The sequence below is a fragment of the Anomaloglossus baeobatrachus genome, chromosome 6 (genome assembly GCF_048569485.1).
Source record: "Anomaloglossus baeobatrachus isolate aAnoBae1 chromosome 6, aAnoBae1.hap1, whole genome shotgun sequence".
Lineage (NCBI taxonomy): Eukaryota > Metazoa > Chordata > Amphibia > Anura > Aromobatidae > Anomaloglossus > Anomaloglossus baeobatrachus.
This window is the reverse complement of record NC_134358.1, coordinates 524,440,037-524,466,619: the sequence shown is the minus strand read 5'-3', so window position 1 is coordinate 524,466,619 and position 26,583 is coordinate 524,440,037. Positions and strand designations below refer to the sequence as shown.

Here is a 26,583-nt window from a genome sequence, read left to right as displayed (position 1 = left end):
TCTGTGTTCTATGTCTGTGTTCTATGTCTGTGTTCTATGTCTGTGTTCTATGTCTGTGTTCTATGTCTGTGTTCTATGTCTGTGTTCTATGTCTGTGTTCTATGTCTGTGTTCTATGTCTGTGATGTCTGTGTGTGTGTGTCTGTGATGTGTCTGTGTGAGTGTGATCTGTGTGTGTTTACTCTCTGCACGGCTTCCTCTTCCTGTAATGACATCACTTCCCTGCAAAACCGCAGACAGGCGATGTACATTACCGGAGGTAAACCGCAAATACCGCAGGGAATAACGCAGGAAAACGCAGTGAACCGCACAGAATTTGCTGCCTGCGTTATTCCCTGCGGGATTTCACGATTACATTGGAGTCAATGGAGTGAAATCCCGCAGCGATGTGCGGAAAAGAAGTGACATGCACTTGTTTTTGCTGCGGGATTCCCGCAGCAAAACATGCAGCTGTCAAATTCCGCCCAGTGCGCACAGGATTTTTTTTCTCCATAGGATTTGCTGGTGATTCACTGCAGAGATGTTATGAACATTTTCTGCAGCGAAACATGCAGCAAAACCGCGAAAAATCCGCGGCAAAATCTGGTAAGTGCGCACATAGCCTTAGTGTGACGGGGCCTTTAGTCTGCGTGTTGTCATTACACAATCTGATACTTTCCCGTTAGTACCGGCCATGTCAGACTATGCAGGCACAGACCTCCTTACACCTGCGAATGGTAACACCCAGTTGTCATTTTTCTTAACATTTGCATTCACAGTTATAGAGCAGCGGCATAAGGGCAGACTTGGTTTATGAGAAAACAATGTCAGAAGCAGTGACTGGTCGTCTATAAATGCAACCTCCATCAACAGCAAAATTGCTGGTTGTGTTTTTTTATTTTTATTGTTAAAGGGGGTTGTCCACTACCAAACCCCTTCTGAAATGCTGTACGTATCCTTGTAAAATAAAGCTACACTCCTCCAGCATTGTCACCACCGGATCTCCTGGCACTTGTGGTATTGTTGTGCCATGGAGACTCCTCAGCCACTGATGGATGGCATCGCTCTCACTTCAGGCAAAACTCTGACGTCAGAGGGAAGTGTGAGAGCTGCAGCTTGTCCATAAACCTGCACTGATGTGCTGCAGCGCTCATGTGGCACAACACGATCATTGGATCACCAGAAGACCCGGTGCTGACCTCGCTAGTGCAGAAAGTGAGTACAAGTTGTGTGGTTCTGTTAATTTACAAGCGGAACGATAATTAATGGACAATTGAAGTAAATGGAAAACAAAATCTGATTATCCAGTTTCAACGCCCCTCTCCTAGCCGTAAATGGGTTTGTTTTGAGCGCCCCTCTCCTAGCCGTAAATGGGTTTGTTTTGAGCGCCCCTCTCCTAGCCGTAAATGGGTTTGTTTTGAGCGCCTCTCTCCTGGCCGTACATGGGTTATTTTGAGCGCCCCTCTCCTGGCCGTACATGGGTTTGTTTTGAGCGCCCCTCTCCTGGCCGTACATGGGTTATTTTGAGCGCACCCCCTCTCCTGGCTGTACATGGGTTTGTTTTGAGCGCCTCTCTCCTGGCCGTACATGGGTTTGTTTTGAGCGCCTCTCTCCTGGCCGTACATGGGTTTGTTTTGAGCGCCCCTCTCCTGGCCGTACATGGGTTTGTTTTGAGCGCCCCTCTCCTGGCCGTACATGGGTTTGTTTTGAGCGCCCCTCTCCTGGCCATACATGGGTTTGTTTTCAGCGCCCCTCTCCTGGCCGTACATGGGTTTGTTTTGAGCGCCCCCCCTCTCCTAGCCGTACATGGGTTTGTTTCGAGCGCCCCTCTCCTGGCCGTACATGGGTTTGTTTTGAGCGCCCCTCTCCTGGCCGTACATGGGTTTGTTTTGAGCGCCCCTCTCCTGGCCGTACATGGGTTTGTTTTGAGCTCCCCCCTCTCCTGGCCGTACATGGGTTTGTTTCGAGCGCCCCTCTCCTGGCCGTACATGGGTTTGTTTTGAGCGCCCCTCTCCTGGCCGTACATGGTTTTGTTTTGCGCGCCCCTCTCCCCCTCTCCTGGTCGTACATGGGTTTGTTTTGAGCGCCCCTCTCCTGGCCGTACATGGGTTTGTTTTGAGCTCCCAATTCCCTGTATAGGTGACATAATGAAGGGGGCCTAATTGATCAGAGAGACCGGGGGCTGGCAGCACTAATGAACGGAGTCAGATAAATGGACCAATCATTGCGTCACAGAAACATGGGGCGGTGTTTGAAGTTCCCTTCCTTTGTTCAAGCAAATGTGGGACGGGGAAACTCCACTAAAATAGGAGGATCCTTGCAAATTTTCAATAGAAACTGTCACAAATCAAAAGGAAAATGGGTTTCTTTTGCCAAAATCTGTGTTCTCCGTAACCCGCTGGGGTTTTTCTTTTGCTGTTTTGGTCCATCATTGCGGAGATTTGCCCTTTTTCTTGGAGCACAAGCATTTGTGGTGCCAAAAAATACAAAACTAGAGCTCTCAAAAACAGATTTTGGCAAGATAACAAACTCCATTTTTATTTTTTTAACGAAACTTGAGAAGTTCTCTTTAACCCCTTAACGACCGCGGGCAGTAATATTATGTTCAAGCGGTCATAGTGTCACTGCCCGCGGTCTGCTGCCGGCATCATGCCCCGATCGGCACACATCTCAGCTGATTATCACAGCTGAGGTGTGTGCCTGCTAGGCACGAGCAGAATCGTTATCTGCCCGTGCCGTTTAACCCCATAAATGGCGCTGTCAATATGCGACAGCGCCATTATAATCGCGATCGCTGTAAACTTTTACTTACCGGCCGATACCGTAAGTCCCGTGATGTGCTCACGTGACTTCCGGTGGTTGTCATGGTAGCACAGGGTCATGTGATGACTCCTGTAGTACACATGAACTACTTTCAGTTTCACTCGGCCCGGAGCTGAGTGAAGCAGAAAGTGAGCGTATCTGCTGTTTACAGCTGTATAGCTGTGATCAGCAGATAGGGCAGAGCGATCGGATTGCTGATCGCTATAGCCCCCTAGGGGGACTAGTAAAATAATAAAAAAAAGTTAAAAAAAATAAAAAAAAAACTAAGTTCAAATCACCCCCCCTTTAACCCCATTGAAAATTAAAGGGTTAAAAAAATAAATAAAATATGCGCACATTTGGTATCTCCGCGTTCAGAAACGCCTGATCTATCAAAATATAAAATCAATTAATCTGATCAGTAAACGCCGTAGCGGCAAAATTCCAAACGTCAAAATTACGTTTTTTGTCGCCACAACTTTTGAGCAAAATGCAATAACAGGCGATCAAAACGTAGCATCTGCGCAAAAATGGTACCGTTAAAACGTCATCTCAGGACGCAAAAATAAGCAGTTACTGAGTCATAGATCTCAAAAAATGAGAACGCTACGGGTCACGGAATATGGCGTAAAATGTACGCCACTTTTTTCTGACAAACTTCTGTTTTGTTTTTTTTTTTTGTTACCCCTTACAGAAAAGTAAACCTATACGTGTTTGGTGTCTACGAACTCGCACTGACCTGAGGCATCACACCCACACATCCGTTTTACCATATTGTGAACACAGTGAATAAAATATCTCAAAAACAATAGTGCTATCGCACTTTTTTTGCAATTTTTTTGCATTTGGAATTTTTTTTTCAGTTTTCCAGTACACTATATGGTAAAACTGATGGTTTCATTTAAAAGTACAGCTCGTTTTGCAAAAAAATGAGCCTTCACATGACCCTATTGAATGAAAAAAAAAAAAAAAAAAAAGTTGCGTCTCTCAGAAGAAGAATGGCGAAAAACAAACAAACCTGAAAGCGAAAAATCGTCTGTTCGTGAAGGGGTTAAACAGGAGTCTGTTCATTTTTTTTTTTTATTTATTTATTTTTTTTGACACTCTAATAACTCATACAATATGGAGAACCCCTTCCATTTTTAAAAATGTGACTCCCAAATGTTGCCTGTTATGTAGCTTATCAAAATCAGATGGTACTCTCCTTCTCTGGGTCCAGTACTGCCTGCCCCATGCGGCCCCCATCGCTGCTGCCGCGGCCCCCATCGCTGAGCTTGTGCGCCGAACCCTGGGAAGGGAAGTACTTTTTGAATTTGATTTTGCGTGATGGGCAAAGTTTGGGGTTCATTTTTCTAAAAGTGGAACACTCCTTTAAAGCTGAAACCCTTCCTATGTTGGTACCGTTTTATCCATACATTTGAATTCTCATATTTTTCCCATAACGGTCAGACGTCCTCTGTAGATTCTTTGTTACTGCTTGTAAGTTTTTCTTATGAGAAATACTCCCTATTCTCCTTCCATAAGGAGAGAAGCTAAAAGGGGTTTTCTCATGTATTGTCTGACTTGTTTATATATAAAGCAAATGCCGTTGGATTATTTGTGGAGCGGCCACACACTGTTTGTAATGTGCAGTCATCCCTGTGTATTTGATGGGTGAGAAGCGTTGGACTAGACACCACCGAGAATGTTTTTATACATTTTTAATATATTTTTCTCCATTTCTAGACTCTGATAATCCAGAGAAGGAAGGTATTTTCTAGATTATAAGTGTGGTTTTGCTGCCACCTAGTGGCAGGATCTTAGTAACCGGCAGGGACTTTCGTTTTCATGTATTTTTATTATCTTGCATCATATTGTAACCTGGATCTGTGTGTTAGTCCTTACAGCTGCTGTGACACAAGCCTCTCTACAGTCAATACTACACAAGATCATCACCGCTGGGCCCTCCGCCTTCAACATCACGTCTCTAATCTCCCAAGTTGCACAACTGTCTGCACAAGGTGAGCGACGTCTTGTATTTGCGCTATTTGTAGTTCATTAGTAAGAGTCCCAGCTTGCTAAACATTTTTTTTCCATCTTCCTACCGCTCTGGAAAAAATTAAAACAAAAACACTGCAAAATGTTCTGATTTTTCTCTTTATAGGTATATTTTTGAGTAAAATGTAAATTGTTCTTTTATTCTATAAACTACTGACAACATATCTCTGAATTTCCAAGCAATACATTTTGTATTTATATTCTGAAAATGAGAAATAGTCAAAATAACATAACAAAATGCATTGCTTTCAGAGCTCATAATCCTGTAGAAACAACAATACTAATAGTTTAACTCGGGAAGAGTTCAGAAATCAATATTTTGTGTAATAACCATGATTTTTTTTAATCACAGCTTTCATGTGTCTTGGCATGCTTTCCACCAGTCTTTCACACTGCTTTTGGATGGCATTATGTTACTCCTGGTGCAAAAATGTAAGCAGTTCTTTTTTGCTTGATGGCTTGTGATTATCCATCTTCCTCTTGATTACATTCCAGAGGTTTTCAATGGGGTTCAGGTCTGGAGATTGTGCTGGCATGACAGGGTTTTGATGTGGTGGTCCTTCATCCACACATTGACCTACACGTAGCTGTGTGGCATGGCGCATTGTCCTGCTGGAAAAACGTCCTCAGAGTTGGGCAACTTTGCCTGAGCAGAAGGAAGCAACTGTTTTTCCAGGAATACCTTGTATGCGGCTTGATTCATACGTCCTTCGTAAAGTTTAATCTGCCCAATGCCAGCCTTGCTGAAGCATCCCTAGATCAGCACCGTTCCTCCACCAAATATCACAGTGGGTGCAAGACACTGTGGCTTGTACGCATCTCCAGGTCTCCCTCTAACCATTAGATGACCAGATGTTGGGAAAATCTGAAAATAAGACTCATCAGAGATGATTACCTTACTCTAGAAATTGGGCAGATTAAACTTTGCAAAAGGCGTATGAATCAAGCCGCATACAAGGTTATCTGGGAAAAACAGTTGCTTCCTTCTGCTCAGGCAATTTTCCCCAACTCTGAGGACTGGTTTTCCAGCAGGACAATGCGCCATGCCACACAACTAGGTCAATCAATGTGTGGATGAAGGACCACCACATCAAAACCCTGTCATGGCCAGACCTGAACCCTATTGAAAACCTCTGGAATGTAATCAAGAGGAAGATGGATAGTCACAAGCCATCAAACAAAAAAGAACTGCTTACATTTTTGCATTAGGAGTGGAATTAGGTCACCCAAAAGCAGTGTGATAGACTGGTGGGAAAGCATGCCAAGACGCATGAAAGCTGGGATTAAAAATCATGGTTATTCCACAAAATATTGATTTCTGAACTCTTCCTGAGTTAAAACATTATTAGTATTTATTACTAAATGATTATGAACTTGTTGTCTTTGCATTATTTTAGGTGTGAAAGCAATGCATTTTTTTGTTATTTTGACCATATTTCATTCTCAGAAAAAAAATACAAAACTTATTGCTTGGAAATTCGGAGACGTTGTCAGTAGATTATAGAATAAAAGAGCAATTTACTCAAATATACCTATAAAGAGAAAAATCAGAAAAACTGACAATTTTGCAGTGGTCCTTTATTTATTTATTTATATATATATATATATATATATATATATATATATATATATATATATATATATATATATATTTTACATATATTTTACATATATTTTTTGACAGAGCTTGTATATTGCCTTATCTTTGTATTGGTAATGAATGGAGAAATAAAAGGAGTAACATTTTTATTTTCGGATTTTTCAAGCAACACAGTCTAGTCAGTCTCCTATGTCTCTGACATCCGATGCCTCCTCACCAAGATCATACGTTTCCCCTCGGATCAGCACACCGCAGACTAACACCGTTCCCCACAAACCCCTGATAAACACGACCCCTGTATCTTCACAGCCAAAGGTAACTAAGCTGCTCATATAAGGATTGGAAAAGTCTCTGGTTTATTAACATCTTCCCCCCCTCCTTCCTCCCCTTTCTTTCTTTCTGTCTTTCTTTCTCTTTCTTTCTCTCTTTCGCTTTCTTTCTTTTTCTGTCTCTTTCTTTCTTTTTCTGTCTTTTTCTTTCTGTCTTTCTTTCTTTTTCTGTCTTTTTCTGTCTGTCTTTCTTTCTTTGTCTGTCTGTCTGTCTTTCTTTCTTTCTCCCTCCCTCTTCCCCCCCCCCCTTTTTCCCCCTTTTTCCCCCCTTTTTTTCCCCCCTTTTTTTTCCCCCTCCCTTCCCCCTCCCTTCCCCCTCCCTTCCCCCTCCCTTCCTCCTCCCTTCCCCCTCCCTTCCCCCTCCCTTCCCCCTCCCTTCCTCCTCCCTTCCCCCTCCCTTCCTTCCTCCTCCCACCCCCTTCCTTCCTCCTCCCACCTCCTTCCTTCCTCCTCCCACCTCCTTCCTTCCTCCTCCCACCTCCTTCCTTCCTCCTCCCACCTCCTTCCTTCCTCCTCCCACCTCCTTCCTTCCTCCTCCCACCTCCTTCCTTCCTCCTCCCACCTCCTTCCTTCCTCCTCCCACCTCCTTCCTTCCTCCTCCCACCTCCTTCCTTCCTCCTCCCACCTCCTCCCACCTCTCCCCCCCCCCCCATTCCTTCCCCCCTCCTCTCCCATTATACTCTGATGAAGCCCATGTTAAGGTGAAACATTTTGGGCAGACTTTGGTGTAATCACTGCAATGGAAATGGTACAGCAATAGAAAGTGATTGGCCAGCAGATGCTTTCTGTGATTTTTGCTTTTTTGCATCACAATGTATTCACTTGTATTGTGCTGCGAGCTTTGACCAGTCGGGAGCTTTCCATTATCTTTGTGTGGAGTTCATACCGGAGGCTAGCTTTCGGTAGGTCTGACTGTTGCATTTCACAGGCTGTATAAGAACCACAATGACTGCATGGATTGTGAGTGTGTGGCGTAATACTTTGTTTCACATAAGGCATCATGGAGGGGCCAAACATTTCAGTGCACCTTCCCGCCTGCTTGTTTTAAATGCATCGCCTTTTTTCTCTGGCCCTATGAAGCCAGAGCTGTCAATCACAGAGGGGAGGGTGGAGATAGAGGGAAAGCCAGCAGGCGGGAAGGTGCACTGAAATGTTTGGCCCCTCCATGATGCCTTATGTGAAACCTAAGTATTAGTCCACACACTCACATGATGCACCGAGCGCCTGTGTTTGGTGTGAACAGTCTGTGCGGATAGTCCCTGTAACTGTTTTACATTAATTTTTATTTGTTTTAACTAATCAATTGCTATAGGACAATGGGACAAGTCCAGATAATTCCTTCAGTTTTTAGAAATGGATTGGAGATAATCAGGTATTAACAATGGCTCCTTTTTGAGGGACAAAGAAAAATATTGAATGCACCCCAAAAAGCAGCCTGCTTTACAATACGCTTTGATCTTTTGTGGGAGTGAGGGGCAAACTGGTAGAATAATTAGCTCCTCCAGCCCATGGTGGACTTCATAAAGTATGGCTTTGTTCAGACGATGCTTTTTTTTTTTTTTTTATACTTACTGACCAGTGAGAGTAAATTCATCTTGTCCATGCCTTTTGTAGGCCAATACCACAGTTGGTGCTAAGCAAGGACCATCTACACAGACTGTACCTCAGCAGACTGTGACTGCTGACAAACCCCAAGGACATGAACCCACTTCCCCCCGAAATCTTCAACGGCAAAGGTAAGTTTCCCGCAGCTGTACGGGGGTTATGTTGGGGATAGCTTGTCATAGGAAGGGGTCCTGGAGTTGCTCTATGTTCTTTGTGACACATCTCGTCAATGTTGTGATTGTATCAGAGGTGGTGTGTAGCCTCTCGCTCCCCCCGATCCGCTGCTGAATGTGGGAGTAAGACCGGTGATAGGCGAAGCCGTATGGTACAGTCCAATGTGAATAAAGCCCACCGTCACAAATCCGTGTTCTGCACAATACAGACTGCACAGAGTCACTGCGGCTCTCCTGATCTGAACAGGAGTTTCATAAGCGCATATGAGGCTTCCTAGTTTGGGTCAGTAGTCCCATGGCCAGTACATATATTGTGGCCTGTACTGCGGACCCCAAAACATGGATGTATTAAACTGGCCTTAAGACAATCCTCAGAATAAAGCTGCCCTGGTGGCCAGATGTCACCAGTGGGCAAAGTATTTCATGGCACTGGTGGAGGAGTCTCCTGCAGCTTACAGACGTTTTATCTTCTTGAGGCAGGTTCTCGGTTAGGACCCTCTCTCATAATATTACCATTTGTCAGTTGAATGAAATGTTTCTGTGTGTAAAATATGTGTATATATAATAGAAATTTCCCCACAATTTATTTTAGTGGTCAGGAAACTGCTTTATAGTTCTACAAGTTGTAGATGAATCAATAATCTGCTTTTTTCCATCTCGCTGCAGTAGTCAGAGAAGCCCGTCTCCCAGTCCAAACCACACCTCCAGCACTTGTGCATCCAGCACGTCATCTGTATCACAGAGCGTGTCCGCACGATCGTCCTCCTGTTCACTGACACCAACGCTAGCTGCCTACTTCAATGAGAACCTTATAAAGCATGTTCAAGGCTGGCCTGCGGATCATGCCGAGAAACAGGTAACCTCAGTCAGTATGTGGAGGGCCTAGCACTGGCATGTGCAAGCCTAAATCTGAGTGCACGCAAATGTTTTGGCAGCCAAGCCCAGTGATTGCTCGGTGGGTAATAATGCTGTATTATTATTTTCTTTATCGTTCCTATGGGAGACCCAGACATTGGGTGTTTAGCTTCTGCCTCCGGAGGACACACAAAGTACTACACTTAAAAGTGTAGCTCCTCCCTCTGAGCTTAAACACCCCCTGGAGAACCAGATCTAGCCAGTTCATTGCTTTGTGTTCAGGAGGCATACATCCACACATGCATTCTCATCTGATTTTTGGAAAGAGTTTGAAGAAAAGCGGGTCCAAGTCTGGACCCCCGGCATGTCCCTTCTCACCTCACTGTGTCGGCGGTGTTGTTAAGGTTGATTTCAAGGCTGGAGCCTTACATGCCGCGCTTCTTCACCATCCCTCCTGGGCTCTGGCTTGAAGTGGGAGCCAGCACGGTTCTCCATGCTTGGCAGGAGACCGGTCTCCATCCGCAGCCCTTCAGGATCCTGCTGGACCGGAGCACTCATCCCCAGGGACTTGGAACCCTGCATCTCAGCAAGCTAAGTACCTGAGGCGTTTATATATTGGGGGTCCCTGTACTTTATTGTTGTGGGAGAGTGTGCTGATTGTGTTTTATGACATTTCCGGCGGGTTCTCTGGCTGTCGCCTGAGAACCGCGCCGATGGTGCCTGCGCGCCGGCCGCACCGCTCAAATTTAGGCCCCGGCTTCGCCGGAGGCCTAGTTTCGGTTTCTCTGCCCTCGCATGTCACTCATGCAGAGGGACAGGCTCGGCTCCGTCCGGCGGCCTTTCTGCACAGGGGAGGGTCACTCCTCACTGCAGTGTATGTCCCCTCCCCTGTAGGTCTCTATGGCCCTCCAGATCCCGCTCTCAAGCAAGTCCCGCCCCCTCTCTTCGCCCCGGCGGCCATTTTCTCAGCGTTCCCCCTGCGATCAGTCATTGCAGCGCTGGTCTGCAGCATCCCTGCTGAGGTGCTGTGCTTGGGGGTCCGGGCTTCGGGATCTGGAGGGCACACAACACCGCTTCAGCGGTCTGGTAAGCCACAACCTCTGGTTGTGGACCTCTGTATATACTCTCTGGGGGTCATTCTCTGGCAGAGCCTCCACTCCAGCAGCATGTCTCACACGAGGAGCAAGGCTCCAAAGCTGTATTCAGTATGCACTGCATGTAAGCTCCTGCTGCCTGAACACCTATCCACATTGTGACGCCTGCTCTAACCTGACGGTGCCTCCGCCTGGAGTCTCACCCCCAGTGGTCTCTCAGGCTGCTCCTGCTCCTGTGGCTGAACCCCCGGCTTGGGTAGAATCCTTTTCTAGGTCTATCTCCCAGTCTTTTGCCGACTCCATGGGACTTCTGTCCAGGACTTTGCTGAATATGCATCAGCCCCCTTCACAGGGTGCCTCTGCTGCTAGGGGTCTCTCAGGACCGGAGCTCACCGAGGATTCATCATCTGGTCCCAGACCCCGTCCTTCTAAGAAGAGACACAGGGTTCCCTCTCCTTCCTCGTCCCGCGGCTCTGATTCAGGAGCTGACTCGCAGGACGAGGATGCCGCCTTTACGGGGGGCTCGGAGGTTAACTCCATGTACCCCATTGATCTGTCCGAAAGTGACTCAGATGTTAGTGATTTGATTGCGTCCATTAATTCTGTACTGGATCTCAATCCGCCAGTATCAGAGGAACAACCCTCTCTGGCAGAAAAGCACCAGTTTACCTTGCCTAAGAGGACAAGGAGTGTGTTCTTTAACCACTCCAGTTTTCAGGCCGCTGTGACCAAGCCCAGGGCCTGTCCTGACAAATGCTTCCCAAAGCGTGGTTCTGATGACCGTTTTCCCTTCCCACCTGAGGTGGTCAAGCAGTGGGCTCATTCCCCAAAGGTAGACCCCCCGGTGTCTAGACCGGACCGTTGTATCGGTGGCTGATGGCACCTCTCTTAAGGATTCCACTGACCGCCAGATTGACCTTCTGGCCAAATCTGTATATGAAGCGGCAGGGGCCTCGTTCTCCCCGACTTTTGCAGCATTGTGGGCTCTCAAAGCCATCTCTGCTTCTCTAGAGGGGATGCATTCCCTCGCCAGGGAATCTATGCCCGAAATGGTTACCTTAACTTCCCAAGCTTCAGCTTTTTCATCCTATGCCATGTCTGCCATGCTGGAGGCTTCTCACCGCACTGCGGTGGCTTCGGCTAATTCCCTCGCTATCCGCAGGATCTTGTGGCTTCGAGAGTGGAAGGCAGATGCCTCTTCAAAGAAGTACCTTGCTGGACTCCCTTTTGCTGGGTCCCGGCTGTTCGGTGAACAGCTGGATGAAATTATTAAGGAAGCTACTGGCGGGAAGAGTACTTCCATGCCACAAACCAAAACCAGGAAACCTGTCCAGGGCAGGAATTAGTCGAGGTTTCGTTCCTTTCGTTCCTCCAACTGGTCGTCCTCTAAGCCCTCGGCCTCGTCCACTAACTCAGCCAAGGACCAGAAATCCAACTGGCGCCCAAAAGCGCGTCCACAAAAGACCATAGGAGGTGCTGCCGCCAAGGCAGCGTCCTCGTGACTATCTGCCCGCTCCAGCAACGTCCTTGGTCGGTGGCAGGCTCTCCCACTTTGGCGACGTGTGGTTTCAACACGTCTCCGATCAGTGGGTGCGGGATATCATCTCCCACGGCTACAGGATAGAATTCTCTTCCAGCCCGCCAAACAGATTTTTTCTGTCAACTCCCCCCTGCTCCAAGGCCGCCGCCTTCTCTCAGGCCGTGGCATCCTTGCAGGCCAACAGAGTAATTGTACCGGTTCCCGCCTGGGAACGGTTCAGAGGTTTCTACTCAAATCTCTTCCTAGTCCCCAAAAAGGACGGTTCCTTCCGGCCCATCCTGGATCTCAAGCTTCTCAACAAGCATGTTCAGGTGCGGTATTTTCGCATGGAGTCTCTGCGATCAGTCATTGCCTCAATGACCCAAGGGGATTTCCTGGCATCCATCGACATCAGAGATGCCTATCTGCATGTGCCAATTGCAGTTTCACACCAGCGTTGGCTACGTTTTGCAATCTGAGAGGAACATTTCCAATTCGTGGCTCTCCCCTTCGGGTTAGCCACTGCCCCTCGGGTATTCACCAAGGTCATGGCAGCAGTGATTGCGGTTCTGCACCTCCAGGGGGTTGGCAGTGATTCCTTACCTGGACGACCTTCTAGTCAAGGCTTCTTCCAGCGCGGAGTGTCAGCGGAGTGTCTCGCTCACTCTCGCCACTCTAGCCCAATTCGAATGGCTTGTCAATCTTCCCAAATCCACTCTGACTCCGACCCAGAGTCTCACGTACCTAGGGATGCAGTTCGAGACTCTGTCGGCACTTGTGAAGCTGCCCTTAGTCAAACAGCAGTCCCTCCAACTGGCGATGCGCTCTCTGCTGAGGCCCCGCCGTTATTCCCTCAGGCGCCTGATGCAGGTGCTGGGTCAGATGGTGGCGTCAATGGAGGCTGTTCCCTTTGCCCAGTTCCATCTGCGTCCCCTGCAGCTGGACATTCTCCGCTGTTGGGACAAGCGGCCTTCCTCCTTGCACAGGTTGGTGGCTCTGTCACCACAGACCAGGAGCTCTCTTCAGTGGTGGCTTCGGCCCCTTTCTCTGTCTCAGGGGCGCTCCTTTCTGGCCCCGTCCTGGGTGATCCTCACCACGGATGCCAGTCTATCCGGTTGGGGAGCGGTATGTCTCCACCACCGAGCGCAGGGCACTTGGACTCCGTCCGAGTCAGCCCTTTCGATCAATGTGCTGGAAACCAGAGCCGTGCTTCTGGCTCTCCTAGCTTTTCACCACCTGTTGGCGGGCAAGCACATCTGAGTCCAGTCAGACAACGCGACAGCGGTTGCCTACATCAATCACCAAGGCGGGACACGCAGCCGCCTGGCAATGTTGGAGGTACAACGCATCCTTCAATGGGCGAAGGACTTCAAGTCCACCATATCCGCAGTCCACATTCCAGGCTTGGAAAACTGGGAGGCAGATTATCTCAGCCGTCAAACCGTGGACAGTGGCGAGTGGTCCCTGCACCCGGCAGTTTTTCAGTCAATCTGCCGCAAATGGGGCACTCCGGACGTGGACCTAATGGCATCCCGTCACAACAACAAAGTTCCCGTTTACGTGGCTCGCTCCCACGATCCTCAGGCATTCGCCGCGGACGCTCTGGTTCAAGACTGGTCCCAGTTTCGTCTGTCCTATGTGTTTCCCCCTCTAGCTCTCTTGCCCAGAGTCCTGCGCAAGATCAGAATGGAGGACTGTCGAGTCATCCTCATTGCTCCGGACTGGCCCAGGCGAGCTTGGTACCCAGACCTGCTCCATCTGTCCGTAGAGGTGCCGTGGCATCTTCCGGACCGTCCAGACCTTCTCTCACAAGGTCCGTTTTTCCGCCAGAATTCTGCGGCGCTCAGATTGACGGCGTGGCTCTTGAGTCCTGGATCTTTGACGGCTTCTGGTATCCCTCCTGAAGTCATCTCCACTATGACTCGGGCCCGTAAGTCTTCCTCCGCCAAGATCTATCACAGGACTTGGAAAATTTTCCTGTCCTGGTGTCGCTCTTCCGGCCATCCTCCTTGGCCTTTTTCCTTGCCGACCCTTCTGTCCTTTCTACAGTCCGGTCTGCAGCTGGGACTGTCCCTCAACTCTCTCAAGGGACAAGTCTCGGCTCTGTCAGTGCTGTTCCAGCGGCGTATCGCCCGGCTGGCTCAGGTCCGCACCTTCATGCAGGGCGCGTCTCACATCATTCCGCCTTACCGGCGGCCCTTGGACCCCTGGGACCTCAATTTGGTTCTCACGGTTTTGCAGAAACCCCCCTTTGAGCCTCTTAGGGAGGTTTCTTTGTTTCGTCTTTCACAGAAAGTGGTCTTTCTAGTGGCCATAACTTCCCTCAGGAGAGTCTCCGATTTGGCTGCGTTCTCTTTGGAGTCACCTTTTTTGGTTTTTCATCAAGATAAGGTGGTTCTCCGTCCGACTCCGGACTTTCTTCCTAAGGTGGTCTCTCCTTTCCACCTTAACCAGGACATTACCCTACCTTCCTTTTGTCCGGCTCCTGTTCATCGCTTTGAAAAAGCGTTGCATACTCTGGATCTGGTGCGTGCTCTCCGGATCTATGTGTCTCGTACCGCTGCTCTTAGGCGGTGCACCTCTCTTTTTGTGCTAACCACAGGTCGGCGTAAGGGCCTCTCGGCTTCTAAGCCGACCTTAGCCCGTTAGATTAGGTCGACCATTTCGGATGCCTACCAGTGTTCTCAGGTGCCTCCCCCGCCGGGGATCAAGGCACACTCGACCAGAGCTGTCGGTGCCTCTTGGGCTTTCAGGCACCAGGCTACGGCTCAACAAGTCTGTCAGGCTGCCACTTGGACTAGCCTGCATACCTTTTCAAAGCACTACCAAGTGCATGCTCATGCTTCGGCAGATGCGAGCTTGGGAAGACGCATCCTTCAGGCGGCTGTCGCCCATTTGTGAAGTTAGGCTCCGCCTACTTCTTAGTTTTTCTGTTTATTCCCACCCATGGGCTGCTTTGAGACGTCCCATTGTCTGGGTCTCCCATAGGAACGATAAAGAAAAAGAGAATTTTGTTTACTTACCGTAAATTCTTTTTCTTATAGTTCCGTATTGGGAGACCCAGCTCCCTCCCTGTTGCCTGTTGGCAATTTCTTGTTCCGCGTGTTATCACCGGCTGTTGTTGTGGACAGAGTCTCCGGTTGTTCCGGTTCTTGCTCTGTTTTACTTGTGGGTGGCTATTCTCCTTCAGCTTTTGCACTAAACTGGCTAGATCTGGTTCTCCATGGGGTGTATAAGCTCAGAGGGAGGAGCTACACTTTTAAGTGTAGTACTTTGTGTGTCCTCCGGAGGCAGAAGCTAAACACCCATTGTCTGGGTCTCCCAATACGGAACTATAAGAAAAAGAGAATTTACGGTAAGTAAACAAAATTCTCTTTTTTTTTTTTTTTTTTTTTTTTTTTTTATATTTTTTTTATTTTATATAATTTTTTTATTTTATTTTTATATTTTATTTTAATTTATATTAATGTTTATTTTATATTGTTATTATAGTTTTATTTTATTTCTAGATTATTTATTTATTTTATATTTTATTTTCTATATTTTATTGTATTTTATATTTTAATTATTTTTTTATTTTTATATTTAATGTTCTATTTTTTTTTTATATTATATTTTATTTAATTATTTTTAAATTATTTTATATTTTATTATGCCACTGAGAGTTTAGTCTGAAACAGGGCCACATCTTAAGGGCTGGGGATAGTCATCTCACAACCAAATTTCACCCTATGCTGCTGTAGCATTGCAGCACTATAGTAGGGGATGGGGTCACATTAGAATAATAACAAGCAACTTTGTGAAAAATCAAACTGTTTTTTTTTGTGAATAAATACAATCCCATTTGCTTCCATAGCATCACAATGTAGCAGTGGCACAGAGCGAAATTTGGTCACGTGATGTCTGTTGCCCCTCCAATGTCTCAATTATTATATTTTGCCCCCATCATCAGTGAAGCTATTAACAGGCAGGGACTTCTCCGCGGTCTTCACTAATAAATACGCCGCTCAGTGGTTAGCGTTCTACTCTGTTCAATGCTGTAAAATATTTTTACCCTTTACAACTAATGGGTCACAAATATTCTAACTTTTTTCCTATTCTATATTTATTTTTTTCTAGGCCTCAAGGTTGCGTGAAGAAGCTCACAATATGGGGAGCATTCACATGTCAGAAATTTGTACAGAGTTGAAAAATTTAAGGTCTTTAGTTCGAGTATGTGAAATTCAAGCGACTTTGCGTGAGCAAAGGTTAGTATGGGGTTTTTGGTATAGGTAGTACGTTTTGCTCCTAGTTACGTAACTTTTATTCTTTTCCTGCCAATGATGGCATAAATTTTGTCCAGCTTTAGACCCTAATTACTGAAGAATACACCAATCGCATTAGGAGCAGCCCTACTGTGTAGGCCTGTGTAGTAGTAATATTATTATTATTATTATTATTATTATTATTGTTATTATTTTACCACTACTACTTAAATATAATTAAAACTATACATGTTTGGTATCTACGAATTCGTACTGACCTGGAGAATCATTCTTCTAGATCAGTTTTACCATATACTGAACATGGTAACCAGAAAAAAAAAAAGCCCCTTGTGAAATTGCCCCCTTTTTTTTTTGTTTGCAATTTCACCACACATGGAATTCCCCCCCTCTTATCCAGTACACTATATGGCAAAGATTAATTCAAAAGTACAACTCGTCCTACAAAACACAAGCCCTCGTATGGCGAAATTGGCGGAAAAGTAAAAGTTATGGCTCTTGGATGAAGGGGATGAAATACAATACATCGCCTGTGAGTGAATGGATTATCCACTCCTTTAAAATATTTAATTTAAATTGGGCTTATGAACACCGGCCATATGCTGGTTTTCACAGGACTACCGTCAGGTCAGACACTGGGGTCTTCAGTAGACCCCTGGCTATCATGGTAGCACACGGGCATATCCCGCAACCGCCGATGAGTTACAGCAGCGCACCTCCCTACTGGTGCACAATAAACACCGCAGATTGATAACTGTATTTAATAGGTTAACAACCCCGGATGCAAGTATCACTTTAAAGGGAAAATGTCAGTAGAAATTTTGCTCTAAACATAAAAGTTTCCCCCTCTGCAGCTCGTGGGCTGCATTCTAGCAGGTTCCTAAAGTTTTTGTGCTCCCTATTAGACCAAATTAAATACTTTGTAAAGTTGTACCTTTTGGTATGCAAATCTTCTAAATTATCCATGGGGGCGGGCTTTCTGGTGTCCGTTACTGTCCCTCCTGCCGATTTACACCGTCCCCCAACGCTCCATTTCATACCTCAAGACGCCGCCCAGTGCGCCCGTGGTCCCGCGCATGCGCCGTGCGACTGTACCGGGACTGTGCACTGTGTGCACAGTGTGACCGCTGGTGACGTGTTGCGCAGGCACGAGATTATGGGCGGCGCTGTGATTGTCATCAGCAAGTGCCCGCCCTTTCCTCTCTGCCTCCAGCATTCTGCGCAAACGCTGGCCAGATGACTCGACGTCACCTCTCGTAACCGGTGGTGTCCTGCTCCGCTCCTCCCATCTATTTCCTGCTCATTTACAGGGCAAGATGGGAAAGAGGTGACGTCGGGTCATCTGGACAACGCTTGCGCAGAACTTGTGAATTTCTGCTAATCAGAGCAGCATTGGTCTGATCAGCAGAAATGCTCATCTCCTGTGAGTGTCTGTGCTCTGTTGGCTGTTACAGGAAATCAAAAAAGGTCCGTGGAGCCTCTGTTAGGAGTCTCGACACAGAAAATAGATTTCCCTCCGGGAAGGACCTAGCCAAGGAGTATATCTGGCTATTTTCTGTGTTGAGACTCCTCAGAGGCTCCACGGACCTTTTTAAGTTTACATACTTCCCAGGGGGCAATGTACCTAGGATTTCACTGTGTTGAGCGCCTTTGGTGGCTGCCGGAAGTGTTTTCTCTGGCTGGTCTCCCAGAGATCAGTGATTGTATTGTCTTGCTGGCTCTTACAGGAAGTGAGTCGTGGTAGTGTCAGGGGTTATTAGCTGACCCTGCTCTACCAGGTCAACACCAAGGTGCCCCGTGATCGCGTCACGGGACCGCATATGGCAGCGAGGGACGGCATGATCCCCGCCACGGCCATTTAAATCTCATTGTCAGTATTTGACAGTGCGATCTAAAAAGTTAACTGGCGCGTGTGGATCTCCGATCCACCTCTGCCTGTTAGCCACACATGTCTGCTGATCAGATCAACAGAGGTGTGGGGATTACCGCAGGCTCGCTCCTGGAGCCTGCGATAAACTGGAGGGAGGCGACCAAGGACGTACAGGTATGGAAAACATATTATCTTTTGACTAGAGGGAACTAGTAAGGATTGATAATGTGAATCGATTTGATGCTTGGAACCCATTATCTTGGCAGTTTTAGTTTTCAGTGACCCTTGTTTTTTTCTCTCTCCCGCAGGATACTGTTTTTGAGACAGCAAATTAAAGAACTTGAAAAACTTAAAAATCAGAATTCCTTCATGGTGTGAAGAGTTGTCTTGCACGTGGACTTGGGACTGTAAAGCAGAACGAGCCCGGTCTCAACACTTTTGAGCTGCAAACGAGTAGACTTTGGACCGTTGAGCCGGGCAGTGGACACTTCAGGGGGAGCGGGACAGGAGGGCATCAATTCAGGGGGGGAGAAAAAAATACAAGCGTGATTTGTAAAAAAAAAAAACAACAAAAAAATAACAAAAAATAAACCCCCCTTGAAATGTAGATTTCTTGTAGATGTATCCTTCACGTTGTAAATATGTTTTGTAGATTGAAGCCATGGGATGCCCATGTGTATCAGAGCTTTGACATCCAAAACTAATCAATGCTGAGGTGGTAAACAACCCTAGCCTTTTTTTTCATGTAAGCTTGTCTGCAAAATTAGCCGTTATATTTTTTTTTTATTTTTTTTACTATCATTCAGAAATTTTGCCTTCTCCCCTCTCCCCCCTCAACTTTTTTTTTTCCACGGAAATTAGATACCAGCACCAAGCAAAATGTATCTGTGTCTGAAGCAATCGCCACCAGTTCGGGCAGTGTATAAACATTTGTGCTAGATGTCAGACTCTCACCCCGGCCCGGTTTGAGGACAGTGCTTCATCGCATTATTATTATTAATATTATTATTATTTTTATTATTTCTACAATGAAATAAAATATATTCCTGGAAGTGTTCCTCCCAATTACTAGAAGACTTTTTTTTTTTTTTTTTCTCTCTCCATGCATCTTAAGTTTTTCTTCTTGACAGCACTGTTGCTATGGCACTTTCTTTCTATGTATTATTTTCATTCCTGTGTACAGTAGCTTAACATTGCAGTGATTGATCGACAAACCCACGCGCTTGTATAAATTATTGAAGTTCTCTCCACACGCAGCCTGTGATAACTGCCGAGCCGGACATGTGTTGTGTGCTTAGAGGCACATTACTCGCTCAGTCATAAAAAATAAATTATATTATTGGTATATTTGTTTTTCTTTTCTTTTTCTTTTTCTTTTTACTTTTTCTTTTGCCCCTCCCCCCCCCTTATTGGAAATTAAAAGACTTCAAATGTTTGTGTGGGGGAACAGAGGAAAACAAGCTAGTCAGATGTGAACTGTATCTGTTGTAATAAACCTGTTTAAAGAGATTACCGGTTTGCTTTCATTTCATTATCGTAATGTGAAAATTTGGGGATAAGGGAGGTTTGTTTTGTTTTTTGTTTTTTTCGATGTTAAATTTGGGAGCTGACTGCAATTTGGTTTGCAAAGGGTTAGTAAGAGAGTTGATCTAAACGATCCACAGGACCCTGATCCAGCAGCCACATCTGACGTCCGTGACGGTCAGAGCCTTCCTCCTTCAAACATCTCCATTGTGGCGTGATGCAGAGAGTGCTACTAATCAGAAGACTCATCGGGGCTAGTGCTACTAATCAGAAGACTCATCGGGGCTAGTGCTACTAATCAGAAGACTCATCGGGGCTAGTGCTACTAATCAGAAGACTCATCGGGGCAACTGCTACTAATCCGAAGACTTATCGGGGCAAGTGCTAATAATCAGAAGAAGCATCGGGGCTAGTCCTACTAATCCGAAGACTCATCGGGGCTAGTGCTACTAATCCGAAGACTCATCGGGGCAACTGCTACTAATCAGAAGACTCATCGGGGCTAGTGCTACTAATCAGAAGACTCATCGGGGCAACTGCTACTAATCCGAAGACTCATCAGGGCAAGTGCTATTAATCAGAAGAAGCACTGGGGCAAGTGCTAATAATCAGAAGACTCATCGGGGCTAGTGCTACTAATCGGAAGACTCATCAGGGCAAGTGCTATTAATCAGAAGAAGCACTGGGGCAAGTGCTACTAATCCGAAGACTCATCGGGGCTAGTGCTACTAATCGGAAGACTCATCAGGGCAAGTGCTATTAATCAGAAGAAGCACTGGGGCAAGTGCTACTAATCGGAAGACTCATCGGGGCTAGTGCTACTAATCAGAAGAAGCATCGAGGCAAGTGCTACTAATCAGAGAACTCATCGGGGCAAGTCCTACTAATCTGAAAACTCATCGGGGCTAGTGCAGTTAATTGGTAGAAGCATCGGGGCTAGTGCTATTAATTGGAAGAAGCAGCGGGGCTAGTGCTACTAATCAGAAGAAGCATTGGGGCTAGTGCTACTGATCAGAAGAAGCATTGGGGCTAGTGCTACTGATCAGAAGAAGCATCAGGGCTAGTGCTACTAATCGGAAGAAGCATCAGGGCTAGTGCTACTGATCAGAAGCATTGAGGCTAGTGCTACTAATCGCAAGAAGCAGCGGGGCTAGTGCTACTAATCAGAAGAAGCACTGAGGATGCTAGCCAGAAGGAAGAAGTTTGTAAGGCCTTATGCGCATAGTGCATATTTTGGCGCATTTTTTTGGGTGTAGTTTTATACCAAAACTGCACAATTTCCTTCCCCAGCAAAGTCTGAGATTTCAGATTTTCTGTCTGCACATTGCAACTCTTTTTGGCTGCATCTTTGTGGTGACCACAAAGATGAAGCATGACTATTGTTTTACCATTTTTGAACGCTTCAGGCAATAGATTTCACTCCAAAAAACAAACGCACAAAAAACAATGCATTGGACAAAAACGCGGCAACAACGCATGCGGTTTTTGTAGCCGGTGCGGTTTCTGGCCCAAAAACTTGCATCTTTGGGGTCAACACAAAGATGCAGTGTGCGCACATACCCTAAGTGCTCTGCTCTGCTGCTATGGAGGAGTCTGCAAGGTCGGGGTCCTGTGAATCATTTGGCTCAAATTAAGTTCCCACCTTTTTGAAATGAAGAATGTTTATTGCAATACTTTCCATCGGTGTGTGGGGGGGGGGGGACGGACAATATTGCAAGTGGATTTTGACCACAACTATCCCTAATTAGGCTGGTATGTTATATACATTGGGTCAATGTCCTGAACTCCCAGCCTTATCCGTTTTCCTTTTTGAGGTGCTCCTATGAGGCGCCCATCCCATCGACAATGTTTTTTTTTTTTTTGTTTTTTCATATCGTCCTGTCGCCCAGCAGTTGTCTTGTGTTATCGTTTACCTGTCTTGACGTCACGCTCTTCAGTTTATTGGATGCTTGTGATGTATTATGGTGTTTGGTGCTGACTGCTGCTCTCTCCACCGCAGACTTCTCTCAATATCTGTAATCGATACAAACCACTGTTACTTTTCAATGATGGAGAATCTCAGCTTTGTAAATTGTTTCCTAAACTATCACAAATAAACAGAAGAAAAAAACAAATTCCTACTATATTATCATCGTTATTTCTGTGAAAACCTAATCTTTTTTTTTTAAACTGTATTATCCATAGTTATGGCTAAATTTGCAGGAAGCAGATATAGCTGATGGGAGTATGCCCTGTAACATTTTAGAGCCGTGTGTGTTAGAGGACCAACCACCAGGATTTTCCTATATAAACTAAAGCCAGTGCTATACTGGCGCTATCGTGCTGATTCTATACATACCTTTAGTTGTGAGATCGGATGTATACTTTCTGAAATATAAGCAAGTGAAGTTTGGAAAATACCCTGTTTTTGATGAGATGTAACGGGATATCTAATAGGTGAGTTGGGTTTAGCTATTTATTCCCCCACCCCGTCTGCTACCTGTCCTTCCTCCCCCCCTGTCCTTCCTCTCCCCCCCTGTCCTGTCTCTTCCCCCTCCCCTGTCCTGTCTCTCCCCCTCCCCTGTCCTGTCTCTCCCCCTCCCCTGTCCTGTCTCTCCCCCTCCCCTGTCCTGTCTCTCCCCCTCCCCTGTCCTGTCTCTCCCCCTCCCCTGTCCTTCCTCTCCCCCTCCCCCCCTGTCCTTCCTCTCCCCCTCCCCCCCTGTCCTTCCTCTCCCCCTCCCCCCCTGTCCTTCCTCTCCCCCTCCACCCCTGTCCTTCCTCTCCCCCTCCACCCCTGTCCTTCCTCTCCCCCTCCACCCCTGTCCTTCCTCTCCCCCTCCCCCCCCTGTCCTTCCTCTTCCTCTCCCCTTCCCCTGTCCTTCCTCTCCCCCCCCCCTGTCCTGTCTCTCCCCCCCCCTGTCCTGTCTCTCCCCCCCCCTGTCCTGTCTCTCCCCCCCCCTGTCCTGTCTCTCCCCCCCCCTGTCCTGTCTCTCCCCCCCCCTGTCCTGTCTCTCCCCCCCCTGTCCTGTCTCTCCCCCTCCCCTGTCCTGTCTCTCCCCCTCCCCTGTCCTGTCTCTCCCCCTCCCCTGTCCTGTCTCTCCCCCTCCCCTGTCCTGTCTCTCCCCCTCCCCTGTCCTGTCTCTCCCCCTCCCCTGTCCTGTCTCTCCCCCTCCCCTGTCCTGTCTCTCCCCCTCCCCTGTCCTGTCTCTCCCCCTCCCCCCCCGTCCTTCCTCTCCCCCTCCCCCCCCTGTCCTTCCTCTCCCCTTCCCCCCCTGTCCTTCCTCTCCCCCTCCCCCCCTGTCCTTCCTCTCCCCTTCCCCCCCTGTCCTTCCTCTCCCCCTCCCCCCCTGTCCTTCCTCACCCCCTCCCCCCCGTCCTTCCTTCCCCCCTGTCCTTCCTCTTCCTCTCCCCCTCCCCTGTCCTTCCTCTTCCTCTCCCCCTCCCCTGTCCTTCCTCTTCCTCTCCCCCTCCCCTGTCCTCCCTCTTCCTCTCCCCCTCCCCTGTCCTCCCTCTTCCTCTCCCCCTCCCCTGTCCTCCCTCTTCCTCTCCCCCTCCCCTGTTCTTCCTGTTCCTCTCCTCCTCCCCTGTCCTTCCTCTTCCTCTCCCCCTCCCCTGTCCTTCCTCTTCCTCTCCCCTTCCCCCGTCCTTCCTCTTCCTCTCCCCCTCCCCTGTCCTTCCTCTCCCCCTCCCCCGTCCTTCCTCTTCCTCTCCCCCTCCCCCGTCCTTCCTCTTCCTCTCCCCCCTCCCCCGTCCTTCCTCTTCCTCTCCCCCCTCCCCCGTCCTTCCTCTTCCTCTCCCCCCTCCCCCGTCCTTCCTCTTCCTCTCCCCCCTCCTCCGTCCTTCCTCTTCCTCTCCCCCCTCCCCCGTCCTTCCTCTTCCTCTCCCCCTCCCCCGTCCTTCCTCTTCCTCTCCCCCTCCCCCGTCCTTCCTCTTCCTCTCCCCCTCCCCCGTCCTTCCTCTCCCCCCTCCCCCGTCCTTCCTCTCCCCCCTCCCCCGTCCTTCCTCTCCCCCCTCCCCCGTCCTTCCTCTTCCCCTCCCCCGTCCTTCCTCTTCCTCTCCCCCCTCCCCCGTCCTTCCTCTTCCTCTCCCCCCTCCCCCGTCCTTCCTCTTCCTCTCCCCCCCCCCTCCCCTGTCCTTCCTCTTCCTCTCCCCCCCCCCTCCCCTGTCCTTCCTCTTCCTCTCTTCCCCCTCCCCTGTCCTTCCTCTTCCTCTCTTCCCCCTCCCCTGTCCTTCCTCTTCCTCTCTTCCCCCTCCCCTGTCCTTCCTCTTCCTCTCCCCCCCTCCCCTGTCCTTCCTCTTCCTCTCTTCCCCCTCCCCTGTCCTTCCTCTTCCTCTCTTCCCCCTCCCCTGTCCTTCCTCTTCCTCTCTTCCCCCTCCCCTGTCCTTCCTCTTCCTCTCTTCCCCCTCCCCTGTCCTTCCTCTTCCTCTCTTCCCCCTCCCCTGTCCTTCCTCTTCCTCTCTTCCCCCTCCCCTGTCCTTCCTCTTCCTCTCTTCCCCCTCCCCTGTCCTTCCTCTTCCTCTCTTCCCCCTCCCCTGTCCTTCCTCTTCCTCTCTTCCCCCTCCCCTGTCCTTCCTCTTCCTCTCTTCCCCCTCCCCTGTCCTTCCTCTTCCTCTCTTCCCCCTCCCCTGTCCTTCCTCTTCCTCTCTTCCCCCTCCCCTGTCCTTCCTCTTCCTCTCTTCCCCCTCCCCTGTCCTTCCTCTTCCTCTCTTCCCCCTCCCCTGTCCTTCCTCTTCCTCTCTTCCCCCTCCCCTGTCCTTCCTCTTCCTCTCTTCCCCCTCCCCTGTCCTTCCTCTTCCTCTCTTCCCCCTCCCCTGTCCTTCCTCTTCCTCTCTTCCCCCTCCCCTGTCCTTCCTCTTCCTCTCTTCCCCCTCCCCTGTCCTTCCTCTTCCTCTCTTCCCCCTCCCCTGTCCTTCCTCTTCCTCTCTTCCCCCTCCCCTGTCCTTCCTCTTCCTCTCTTCCCCCTCCCCTGTCCTTCCTCTTCCTCTCTTCCCCCTCCCCTGTCCTTCCTCTTCCTCTCTTCCTCTCTTCCCCTGTCCTTCCTCTTCCTCTCTTCCTCTCTTCCCCTGTCCTTCCTCTTCCTCTCTTCCCCCTCCCCTGTCCTTCCTCTTCCTCTCTTCCCCCTCCCCTGTCCTTCCTCTTCCTCTCTTCCCCCTCCCCTGTCCTTTCTCTTCCTCTCTTCCCCCTCCCCTGTCCTTCCTCTTCCTCTCTTCCCCCTCCCCTGTCCTTCCTCTTCCTCTCTTCCCCCTCCCCTGTCCTTCCTCCTCCTCTCTTCCCCCCCCCCCCCCGTCCTTTCTCCCTCTGTGATAAGAGACAGGTGAGGAAGGACAGGAAGCAGACTGGGTGGAAATAACTAGCAAAACCCAATCTACCCATTAGATATTCTGTAGCTGCTAGCAAATAACAGTGCATTTCACAAACTTTACTTGCCAATATTTCAGAAACTATACATCCGATATCACAACTACAGGTATGTATGGAATCAGTATGATAGTACCAGTATAGCACTGGCTTTAGTTTATATAGGAAAATCCTGGGGGTTGGTCCTCTTAAAAGGGAATTTATCATTAGATAGTTGCAGCTTTATTTTCAATTTTACTACTTATAGAAATTTGATAACAATCAAGTGCCATAATACTGCACCATTTGTATATTTACAGAATGTTATTACAGCTGCAATCTAGCAGGAGCTGGTCCGATCCCCAGTTGTGTGAAAGCCACAGACCCTTGGAAGAAGACAGGAGTGGTTTATAACTGCTTCTGTCTTTTTACGAACTACATTGCTCTCATTGAGCACTATTAAAAGAATGTCTGTAGGACCGGTTGATGACGGAGTATCTTCTTGTCGTGGCACACCTAGATGAGCTCTGTCACTGACAAGTGATGTGCTGTTTTTCTCTGAAACTGGAGCTTCTATGGATGCACCAGGTACAGTAGAAAAGATGAAGAATAAGTTGTTGTTTTTTTTTTTTTCCTTGTGTTTCCAAAAGATCTTTAATCTCTTGGGAGACAACTATTTCAAATATATCAAAATATCTGGAAAAAAAATAAGAGTAAAATTTTCCACCATCCCCCCCAAATACAATTTTTTTTTTTTCCCCCTCACATTGAATGCATCATCTTATGTAAGACACATATTTGGTATCTGCATGTCCGTATGAATCTTGAAAAATCATTCAACAGGTGAGTGCAATATGAACAGTACCAATTATAAAGAAAAACTGCTTATACAATTCAATAAAAAAATAATAAATTGCACTGTTATTTAAATGTGCAACAAATAGGTGCTGCAAAATTATACACGTCCCGTGTGAAACAAAGCATCATACAGCTTTATCAAGATATGACTGCTGAAAAACAAGCCAGGCCTCTTTAGTAAGAGGTAAAAAATAAAATCTGTTTCCATCCTGACCACTGAGCTTCATAAGCTGCCACTTCATGTTCTGTAGCGATCACTTCTCAGCAGTCTCATTATCATCACAGACACTATTACAATGTAAAGCAAAAACTATAGATAACATAAGATATAACTGTACAAAAAGACATGGCCCGCACATCCATTTTTAAAATCACACACCGGTCTTGTGCCACTAGGTGAACCTTTTCAAAGCTGAACATGAGGTTCTTAGTTTAATATTAGGATCAAACTGTATAAAGCCCACTGCCACATCACAGTGAACCTCTGACTAATTCAGACTAATGCGTTACATTGCGAGTTTTTCCCCTTTGACCTGCATTGCACACTATTCGGAATGAATACGCGAGTATTAGACAGTGTTCGTTATGAGTATAGCGAGTGCAAATAGGTACTCGCTCAACTCTAGTCAGCGCATTAGCAGAGGGGAGCGTCCTGCCACACCACAGCAGCCATGCTGCAAAGACGTGTTTTTTTTTTTCTTTTTCTATTCTCATATTGCGTTATTGCCTTTCCCCTTTTTAGTTTTACTTGAACCAGCAC

The 26,583-nt window shown here is 47.7% G+C and overlaps 1 protein-coding gene across 2 annotated transcripts in view; it reads left to right on the top strand.

The window, feature by feature from the left end:
• WAC (WW domain containing adaptor with coiled-coil) overlaps positions 1 to 19,631 on the top strand; it is a 171,014-nt gene extending 151,383 nt beyond the window's left edge. For both annotated transcript variants that reach the window (XM_075315521.1, XM_075315520.1), the window contains 6 exons: positions 4,658 to 4,780; positions 6,584 to 6,732; positions 8,361 to 8,482; positions 9,191 to 9,380; positions 16,112 to 16,239; positions 18,433 to 19,631. In XM_075315521.1, coding sequence (XP_075171636.1) covers positions 4,658 to 4,780; positions 6,584 to 6,732; positions 8,361 to 8,482; positions 9,191 to 9,380; positions 16,112 to 16,239; positions 18,433 to 18,502 — 782 coding nt within the window. In that variant the 3' untranslated portion in view covers positions 18,503 to 19,631. The remainder of the gene's footprint in view (positions 1 to 4,657; positions 4,781 to 6,583; positions 6,733 to 8,360; positions 8,483 to 9,190; positions 9,381 to 16,111; positions 16,240 to 18,432) is intronic.
• The last annotated feature ends 6,952 nt before the right edge of the window (positions 19,632 to 26,583 follow it).